This window comes from Nannochloropsis gaditana, assembly GCF_000240725.1.
Source record: "Nannochloropsis gaditana CCMP526 unplaced genomic scaffold scaffold061, whole genome shotgun sequence".
Lineage (NCBI taxonomy): Eukaryota > Eustigmatophyceae > Eustigmatales > Monodopsidaceae > Microchloropsis > Microchloropsis gaditana.
The window spans coordinates 56,372-67,341 of NW_005803892.1; the positions used below are offsets into that span (position 1 = coordinate 56,372).

The 10,970-nt window shown below is 50.6% G+C and overlaps 1 protein-coding gene across 1 annotated transcript; it reads left to right on the plus strand.

Moving 5' to 3' along the window:
• The first annotated feature begins 362 nt into the window (after positions 1-362).
• On the plus strand, positions 363-3,925 carry NGA_2004410 (uncharacterized protein). The gene has a single exon (XM_005855983.1). The coding sequence runs from the start codon at positions 459-461 to the stop codon at positions 3,630-3,632; it is 3,174 nt and encodes a 1,057-aa protein (XP_005856045.1). The 5' UTR covers positions 363-458; the 3' UTR covers positions 3,633-3,925.
• The last annotated feature ends 7,045 nt before the right edge of the window (positions 3,926-10,970 follow it).

Sequence of the window (10,970 nt, forward strand, 5' to 3'; positions counted from 1 at the left end):
CTTTCAAGTGTGTCGCTGATTTCTCAGTGTGGACGCTTCTTGTCGAATTTCCCTTGAGTGCCGGCTGCCCTTCAGTCGCAGCGTCAGCAAGAGGCGGCCCCCCTCTTTCATTTCTTAAGCGGATGCTTCGCTTCGTCTTCCGACCAGGCTCTAGCTCTGTGGTATTCAATCCTGCCATTTTCCAACGCCTCGATTGATGTCCTGACGTGGGTAAAATTTTATATCGATCAAAACCAGTGTTGGCATAAGAAACGAGGAATTTGTGGCGGCGATAACCAAACTACCGGAAGGCGAGCGAGCGGCAGAGCGCCTGGCGCAGGATACGAACCTAAAAAAATGCCACTCACGTATTGTAACACCCTAAAACAGATACAATTTAGACGACCATGACATGGTCATGAAGACACGCGGAGTTAGTGGGGATGCTCTTCGATCGTAAACTTCGTGTGTGAACTTTGATGGCCAATGTCAGGGTTGCAGCCTCGGCGTCTCAGTCAACATCAACCAGCCGCACAACCCGGAAACGCCGCCGTCCCCCATGGCGCACAATGGTTTTCGCAGCTTCAGCCATACTATGTCCTATTTCAGCGGGTGTGGATGCATTTGTCCGGTCAGGAGTTGATCCATCATTTTACCAAGGCTCACGGCTCAGGTCTTGGCACACCCTCACATTCCCGCGACGATCTCCTCCAAGTGAACGACATTGCCAATTTCTTTTCCTGCGTGAGGCTTTGCTAACGCTGACTGCATCCAAAGAGTCGAATGATGGCGATGATTTCAAGCAGGAATCAAGTGCAAGGATGTCGGGTCGAGGTGTATCATCGTATTTTCTCACTCACAGCACGCTCGCCCCGCCGCACGCCTCGTTGCATCCTCCTTTGCTTCTCGACGACGAGCGTCAAGCCGCCATAGTGAGCAAGCTGGCAAAAGAAGGATATCTCAAGCAAGCTGTCAAGCTTTTGTCCAATTTAAAGGCTCCATCTCCCCTCCTTGTGCGAACCCTTTTGATGGCATGTGTAAATGCGGAGAGCTTACCCTTGGCCCTTGCTGTGGTGAAAATGCCGCACGTGCATCCCTCCGTGCAGCAATACACCTTAGTCATCCAAATTTGTGCTCGGCAGGAGAGATGGTTTGAGGCCGTGCGCCTTCTGCGCGACATGCGGACCCGAGGGGCACCGCCCGACCTGGTCGCTTACACCGCCGTGATGGATTGTTGCGCCAAGGCGGGCCAGTGGGAGGCAGCCCTGACGCTCATCCCTGAAATGAAGGAAGCGGGTGTTCGGCCTGATCGTATCACGTATAACACGGCCATTGATGCATGCGCGAAGGGGGGGCAATGGCAGAGAGCTTTGGAATTTTTGCGTGGGATGGAGGAACCTAATTTGATCAGCTACAACAGTGCGTTGGATTCTTGCGCTAAGACAGGCCGATGGAAGGAGGCAGTAGGGCTGTTGGAGGAAATGCGGCAGGCAGGCAGGAGGAAAGACGGTAGGGGGAGCACGGTCAGCGACCAGACGCAAGAAGTCGGCGCCAACCAGGGCAACACCACCAACACCATCCCCGGCAATCGAGGTAGCAAGCCGTCCATCCGGCCCAACATTATCTCCTACAACACCGCAATAGAGGCCTGCGCTAAAAGGGGCCGCTTCGAAGAAGCCCTGGCCATCCTGAGATCCATGCAGGTCCCCGACACGGAGAAGGCGGGGGGGCATGTGCCTCTCCCCAGCGCGAGTAAGAAGCGCAACGGAGCCTCCCATCACCGCCGCCACCAACGTCTTGTGCCAGAACCGGACCTGGTCACGTACCATTCCGCGATCAAAGCATGTGGACATGCTGGGCAGTGGGAACATGCCTTAAGCCTCCTTGCCGAGGTGCGTGCCGCTCGATGGATTGAGCTGGAGCCCTCCACCTATAATGCTGCCATCGCGGCTTGCGCCAAATCTGGCCGATTCAACGAGGCGCTGGACTTGTTGAAGGAATGTGGAGATGCCAGCAATGTCGTGACTTACAACTCAGCCATGCAGGCTTGCTCCTCGGGTGGGCGGCCGGACCTCGCCTTCCAGCTGTTGCAGGTGATGAAGGCCAATGGAGTGGAGCCCGACGTGGTAAGTTACACTACCGTCATGCAACGTTCCTCGGTCGACGTAGCTACAAGTGTCCTCAATCGTATGCGTGCAGCGGGCGTGAGCGTGGGGGTTATGACCTACAACGCGCTTTTGAATGCCTGTGCTCGGGAGGGCGATTGGCGGACGAGCCTCGCGATGCTGGAGGAGATGGATCATCAGTCTGTGGCCCCCAACGTCGTGACTTACACCCTGGCCATGGAAGCGTGTGGCCGAGGGGGGCAATGGCAAGCGGCACTGGAGGTATTGAACGAGATGACCGTGCGTGGCGTCCCGTTGGACTCGAAGGCTTGCCAGACGGCCATCGACGTGTGCGCCAAGGTCCAGGACTGGAACAAGGCACTGAGTCTCCTCAGGGACGTGAGTGCGCAGGGCAGAGATGGAATAGGAGACCAGGGCAGCGGCAAAGGGGGTACGAAGGAATTGTACGAGAAAGCCATGGCTGCGTTCGGGCGGGCGGGGGAATGGGAGAAAGTCTTGTGGCTGCTTGAAGGAATGGATCGTCCTGATCAGAAAGTGACCAACCTGGCAATGCGAGCATGTGCTCAGGCGGGAAGATGGGAGGAAGCTGTCGGCCTTCTGCAGAATATGACGAGCAAGGGCATTGCTCCAGACCAATGGAGCTACAACACGGCCATCCATGCCTGTGCACAGGCCGGAAATGCCGAAAAAGCCTTGAAACTGTTGAAGGAAATGGGCCAAGAAGGCGTCGTTCCTGACGTGGTAAGCTATACGACTGCCATGGATGCATGTGCCTCGGTAGGAGACGTGGAAACAAGTCTCCGGCTTTTGGAAGAGATGGTGAAGAAGGGTGTCCACCCCAACCATCGGAGCTTCAATGCCATTATGAGTGCGCATGGGAATGCAGGCCAGGCCACCGAAGCCATTGCTGTGCTGGGTCTGATGACTGAGCATGGGCTGACCCCGGACGTGAAGAGCTACACTCTGGCCATGGACATATGTCTGCGTCAAGGCCTGTGGCAAGTTGCTCTCAAAATCGTGGAACGCATGCATGCAACGCGGGTGCGCTTTGATGCGATTTCTTACGGCAAGGCTATCCACGCGGCCCATTTGGGCGAACAATGGGAGGTCGCGGTGGGGTTTTTGGATGAAATGGTGGAAAGTGGTTGGCTTCCGAGTCATAAAAGCTATACCCTAGTGGTCGAGGCATGCCGGCGAGCGGGAGAGTCGAGGCTGGCCGAAGAGGTAAGTAGACGCTGGGCGCGTGATAAAGAAAGCTTGGCGCGAGCGAATCGTCGGCGTGGGGGAAAAGGATTGGCAGACACTCGGCGACGCGATAACCGAGGAAAGTCTAATTCTGAGGGACGAAAACATGGGACAAGTCCGATTGAAAATCAGCCCGAAAGCAGCCGTGGAAACAAGGATAGCGCGCGAGTGGACACAACGAGAGGCTCTTCTTCTGCCACAGTGAGCATCACCAACCATGTGAGCCATCCACCACCATCCTCGGGCCTGGGTCCGCAATTTCCGTTTCAAACGAAACGATGACATGAATCGAGATGCGCTGGCTTGGCAAAGGGATGCATGATATCTCAGAGGGGTAAAGTACAAACATAGATAACCGAAAATCGTAGAAGATGACAATTTTATCGACGAAAACTTTCACGGCAACTGGAGGTAATAAGCTATAAAATGGCAAAAAATCGAAAGATAAGTGAAAAACCGTTTGTGTACGATTTAAGCTGGTGGAGATCAGAGAAATGTGTGGTCATGCGACAGGAATTCAACATGCTGGTTTGTTCTCGCTAATTAACATAAATGAAGAATTCTGGCCGCTCAGATTTTCATCACATTTGTCACGCTTCGTCAAGCTGTGTAGCTATGGAGCTCACTTTTGTTTCTTTCACATCTCGTTGTCGCTCCAAGGATGCAAAGGCAAACCAAGGTACGATAGCTCAATATGCTCGCTGTCAGTCATAGTTAAAGCTACCTCTACAGGCTCCTCATAGGACCCGTACATTGAATACAGAATATCATTGGAGACAACCAAGTCTCCCAAGGAAAATGTTGCTCCTTTCTGGCCGCTCAGCCTCCGACCGAACAATGTAAGGGTAAATCCGCCCCGCGGTTGAAATACGGCCCGCCACCGATATTTTAAATATTGGGTTGTCATCCATAATTGGATAGTGAGAGCTGTAAGGGGCGCCACGTTGATGCCAAGTTGCCATGTCCGGACATCCACCAATTCCTTGAAAAATAGAAATTGGTAGAATGTATTAAACGAGCCGGTCAGCGCGTTCTGGACAAGCTTCCCTTGCTCACTCAAGAAATCGACTTCATTGGGTCGGGAACGTCTTCTTTCTTTGCCTGCGACAACATTTCCTTCCGGTCTTCTAGTCTTAAGGTCCGTCTGAAACCGGAACCTTTGCTTTTGTTCAGACGAAACTTGAAAAAGATCTGCAACGGTATCAAATAAAAGAATCCCAAAATTCGTCCGAAATCGCCGGATAAGGATTATTGCCCGTCCGTAGGCCAAAACACAGCTGACAGTCTCAGTGGGGTTTTGATTCAAGCAGGTTACCCGTCCGTTCGGCAAAGGCTCACGTGCTGTGACGTAGGAACTCTGATCATACACATGTAAAGCTTTTTGCTTGAATACAAGCGGCGAGATAGTGGCTGCACTACCAAGGACTCCGATGTCGGCGTTGTCTACAACTAGTGGTCTGCACATAAATGTATCGCTTTGTGGGCTCATATCCCAGACAGCCATGGAACATTCCTGTAAACCCCTTGGCGCGATGAATGCAGACTTCGATCGTCGATTGAGGCTGTGGACAGCAATACGTAGGTAGTGCTCTTTAATCGAGAGCGGCAGGCTGCTAGGATTGAAGATAGCCAGGCCGTCCGGAGCGTTCAGGAATGACCCATCGAACATGAGATGGTTCCGCGACACAAATGATCGTGATACATGATACATCGACGGCAACGAACGACATGTGAGCTCATTTCTTTCAGCTTGGTACGTCAAAATTGCATTGTGATGAGAAAGAAAGGTTATAGCGCCGGTGTCGGGGTCTATTTTTATGGTCCAAATGCACCATGAGGATTCTGGCTGCATCGATAAATATAGATGATACTGATCGTCCACACAGAGATATAAATGTGTATTTACGTTTTTCAAGTAGCTGTCAGCACAATCCGTACACCAAGCGTAGGTGCTTGATGGATACGCCGAGATCTCGATGTCCCACTCGTCAGCCTCGTGGGGACGCAGCGCGGGGAAGGGTGGCGTACAGGCCTTTTGACATGCGAAACAAGCGACCCGCCTATCGCTGTCATAGCCCGGAAGTGCGATCCAAGAGCCGTCAGGTTTCAATTGTAGGTGTGATATTTCTCCAAAGTTTTGATCGATGTGCAAAGTGGCCCCTTCATAATAGGATTCGATATGCAGCCACCCTAGACAGCCAGCATAAAGACTCAAGACAAAGGCGTTCTGTACACTCGATCTGACATTCACCAACTCCCCTCCCTCAAGCTGGCATTTGTCTTGAGCTTCGTCGTAGGTTGATGGGTCGGCCCAATGCTGTTTGTAGCACCAACCGTCTCGCTTGCACCATCCTACAGGGCAACCGTTGCCGACGCTGAGGTACAGCGGTGGATTCTCAGGTAGCTTATCCGACGCGCAAAGTTGAAAAGAAGATCTGTTGTCAGATAGTAAATAGTCATTGATTATATTCTGACGAAAAATAGTGCTGCTCCTGTATTCTTCCGACAAACGTCCCAGAAGATGTTTTACTGGGTTTACCTCTCCATTCCAACTGATGGTGAAGAGCGATCCGTTCCGGTCTCCACAACATGTAAATAAATGGCATGTTTTCTTGTCTAGACTACAGGGACGATCACAACGAAATGTGTCTACTTCGTGTGGCAAACCTGGGTAGTCATTTCCACACCAGCATATGCTTTGTGATCCTCCACCCGTTGCTGCTAACGCGTACCCGCGCTCAGTGCAAATGGCTTGACATCGTAGGTTGCTAAAATTATTCTGTGCCAGTGAGACAGCGAATTTCGCAATAAAATTGTTGAAGCATCCTTCCACCTGCTCATCTTTGCCGCCAATGGCGAGTTTTGCTGAAGGAGGGCGTCGCTCGTCTTTCATGTCAAGATTCATAGCACCGTTTACGTCATGCGTCTCGGGTGTCTCGACAGAGGTGAAAGGCCGAGGAAAATACCAAAAAATTAAGAGGCAGAGCAAAAAGGCTAATTTCCCTACTTTCATTCGCTAGACTTTGAGTACGGTACGTGGTGCGGACGAGCTCGCAGCAGCAGAGGGAAGTGCTGTTGATCATCCCAGCGTGATGATATCACAGGAGTTTGTCAGGCTTTCTTTGCGTAACACTACCTGTGATTATAGCATAAAAGGTGCTACTGGTGTAAGAGCGGGAAGTTCTATCTTTGATAAAAAGCATTCGTTGAAGAATCGAGCTGCTAGTGTGGTAGTTCGATGGGATTATCTTCACCGTTTCTTAGCCGTTTAATTCAACGGCCAATAAGGAGGTTGGACAGCTCGAAATCGCTCCTTTGTGTGTAAAACAATTATCGCAAACGCGTCTACAAGAAGTAAATTGGTTGATCAATCGTATGAACGGCTATGACATAATCTATACAGACGCTTTCATACCAGGCATTTACTCTCTCCGGCGCCACCTCAATCGGGCTCTTGGCTTTGGTGGAGGGCTCACACTCTTTACACGTCATTACATGACGGCTTCGAAAAAGAATATTTTGGTCTCAGCAATAACTGCTTGGACAATTGAGAGCGCAGTTTTTTGGCCTATAAAAGCCCAAATATTGCCGCAAGGCGTTTCTAACCGTGGGAGCGGTGGGGCGTCGGCGAGCCCCTGGCCAGGCGCTGGGGATCAGGAAGGCATGATGGGAGCAGGGAGGGAGCGTGTATTTGGTCAACGTCCCATCGGAGGCCTAACAGAAAAAATTGAAGGCTGCTTTGATAGGTTTGATTCGGAATTTGCAGTCGAACTGGGACGTAATAATATCAACAATAAACGGTGCCAGGCCATTTGTACCGATAAAGGCTATGCTTTGTCAGCCACCGGGTTGATTGACAGCTGTTTCTGCGGAAACGATTACCCATCTGTATTCCATCGTGTAGATACTAGCTTGTGTGATCTCCCTTGCAGTCCTGATAAGGCTTCATGTTTCTCATTTACTTGCTGTGGAAGTCGAGATGAGTCGTTTTTTTACCGTGAGCTGGAGCGGGGAAATGGACATCATGAAACAGCTTTTGCGCCAATTATCGCATGATTATCGGTTTAATAGTCCAATATTCAGACGCAAGATTGAGTTTGATGGATTTTGTGACAACGTAGCCTTTCGCCTGGGCCCATCACCTGTAAATCGCGAAAATGATCCTGCAACATACGCCAGCAACGATGGCGCCGAGGCTGGAGACGAACGTGTAAGAGCTTGGATGGAGCCTTCTGCTCCTCCATTATATCTTAGTAAAGGTAATGGTTGTCCGGTTGGATGGTGCCAATATGACTGTTGGTGTTACAGGCAACATTGGGCAGATCCTTCGACGTACGACGAAGCCTGCGCCAAGTGTCTCGCGGAAGATGCAGAAGTAGCTACAATCACATCGGAGGGCGAGAACCGTTTCGTCCAAGACCTTTACGGCGGCTGCGAGGGTTGGATTAGTATGAAGCAACAGGTGGCCATTACACATGACGAGAGGACATTGAGCGCCTTGGCGTTTTCTAATGGATCTGTGCACCTCTCCGACATGGTAGCTAATATTTGGAATGAAGACGGCGATGCACGTACCCAATCATTCCATAAGCAAGCAGCATATCTATCCAGGCTGTCACCTACGTGGAATTTTTACCGCACATTGATGAATCATGGTTCGCGTCAACTTGGCGCACGCAAATCCCTCAAAAATACCTTGAAACGGGCTTTCTGGGACCCGGGTGCCAAATTTCATCGATGGAAAGCTCAGTCTAGACCATCGCTCTCATCGGAATCACTATCGTCAATTCATCTCACATCCTTTGGTGATCGGAATTTGGCAAAGACCTCGCAAGTTGGGAAATTTTACGATGTCAGACAGAAAGTCGACTCTCTTAATGAGAAATTTGGCAATAATAAAGCCGTGAGCAATGGCAGCCATTTGGATTTTGGTGAGGTCGAAGAGTTTAGCTTCACTGCAGGAAATTCAGGACTCACGCACATCAAACTAGGGTATGATAAGATTGCATTTCGTTTTCTTAGGCCCGGTACTAAACTTGTCTTATCTGCAGATGCGCAGATGTCAATTTCGTCTAACTTGAACGAAATTACGGTGGCTTTTCGACCAGAAGAACGACTTGTTGGAATGAAGGCTGTTTTTGGCGTATGGGGCCTGCGCAGTCTAAGCTTATTTACCTTAGATTCTGATACAAATGATAAGTTTCGAACGTATGGTCCATTTGGAAATTTGTTGATCGATCGTCCCGGTTTTCTGACAGAAGAGTTATGGATCCCAGCATCACGCTGGCACCACCCTGTCGTGGGTTTCTTTGGGAGTATCGCTAAAGCAACCGGGTATATTCAAAGTCTAGGAATGTATCAACGAATTCTTAAGGATTGTGGATGGATGGATGAGTCCGGTGATTGGCTCGCCGTTGACTGCTATCAAGCGCCAAAAGAAGTCATATTCTTTGCTTGCAAAAAAAAAGGCTGGCTGTCGAAGCGGGGCTGCCCTAGGGGATGGACACCCTTTGAAAACTCATGCTACCTTCGTCACCGCAGCCGCAATGCCTCTTGGTGGGATGCCCGAGCGCACTGTCAGGCTCTAGGCGGACATTTGGGTTCGATAAAGTCCATGGCAGAGAACACATTTGTCCATGCCTTATTTGGCCGAAGGGGTGGATACATTGGATGTCACCGGCAAAAATCGTCTCGCCCCCTTATAACGCAAGGCAATAGGACTGCCTTGGTGGGAAGTAATGGAGATGAATCAGAATCCTGGGCTTGGGATGCATATTGGAACGTAGCTGGTATGAATAGTCTCGCTGATACTCCTGGAAAGTGGTCTACAAGATCAATTAGTACGAGCATGACGTCGACTTTGATTTCAGATCAAAGTAATATTCCAAAGCAACAATGCTTTGAGATGGCGGAAGATGGTACCTGGGATTTGGTGCTGCCATCTTGTTTTACGGCCAAAACGCGCGTCGTGCTCTGTGAGGTTGGAGCAAATGATACATCGTGTTCTTGTCCTTCACCGACAAGAAGTCACGAGGAAGGGCCCGGCCCATATCATGATATATCCGACGATAATACTTTCAGCCTACACTTCGGTTGTTCTTGCTACAAAAGGCAAGTTGTGTACAACGTGTCATGGGCGGGGGCGCAAGAAATGTGCGGCTCTTGGGGCGGCCGTTTGGTAGTCATTGATTCAAAGGAGGAGAACGATTGGGTGCTCGCGCAAATTCAAGACAGCATGACATTCAATTATGGCTTCCTTCCGGGGTACATAGGATTGAATAGCATGCTGAATGGGGAAGAATACGATTGGTCTTACTATGAAAACTGGCGTCATCCTTCGTCACTGCCGAATGCCAGGCTAGTCCCCGAACACGACGAACCGGTTGACAACCCATCGATGGTGATTGAACCTTCTGTGACGAGTGAGCCGTCGATGGTCTTGGATAGCTTTGCATGCACCAAAATGGCTCGAGATGGATCATGGGTGACGAAGCCATGTGACGATGAAGAACGCGCGAATTGCTACGTGTGCAAGAAGCCCCGCGCAGCCTCTTGCCCGGCCATTCGACCTTACGAGGACGAACAATGGACTGTTGAATTGATAGATGCAAGTGGTCATGAAAACGTCATGTTTGATGAGAATGACTTCAGCAGGAACCCTCACGTGAACGAGTCTGCGGGCCCCACATCTTGTGCTTACCCTTGGTGTCACGACTGCTTCGATATTTTTCTGAAGAACGTCAATTCAAACCAATATTTATGTGTCGATGACCAAAACCACTTGTACTTGTCAGGTGACCGCGATCGTGCTTGGTGCTTATGGACTTTGGTAATGCACGGGGATACTGGGGCAGTGGCGCTTCTCACGCCGCATGGAGCAGGCTTATTCTACGATGAAGAAAGCGGGGGACTGATATGTCGCTTCTTGCCTCCCATGGTCGACCTCAGCCTTCAGACTCACCCATTTAAGGGTCAATTTTACCGACGCGATGAAAGCGCTTCGATATCCGAGCCAAGTGTCTTGACACCACCCCAGAATCCATCTCCGTGGGTGGACAGTGTCTTTGCGGTAGATGACATCGCCTGTTTTTACACCTCCCGTCCTATCCGTTCAATTGCATGGCGATATCTTCGCTTGAGCATTGTTGCTAGAAGTCGGGACTTGGAACAGCCTGGCGTAAAGGAGTGCTCTATTGCCATATACGACCAAACCTCTCGTTCGGAATCATTTCAATGTCGGCGACGACCCATGACCAGCTTGGGAGCCGATGATCTTGTTTATTTGGAGCAGGAAGCGTTGTTGTTCTTCGACCAGAGCACATTTGCAACTCCACGTGTGCCTCTGCCAAACGGGCGCGTTCGCTGTGAGAATCAATCGCCTACCGAGACGGCTACGTGCACATTTGCTTACGGACAAGGACTTACGTTGTCTCGTCAGTTTCGGGCCAATTGGGGCTACACGATAAGTGACGTAGTAACGCATCGCGTCAATGCAAACCCCGCCCAATCTGCGCTTTTTCGAGTCCCACCACCGGCTAAACGGCAGAGCAAACAGGACTGGCAAGAAAAGCATTCTAGCCATAAGAAGTTCAAACAACGCGAGGGGTCTGATCTGCGCCG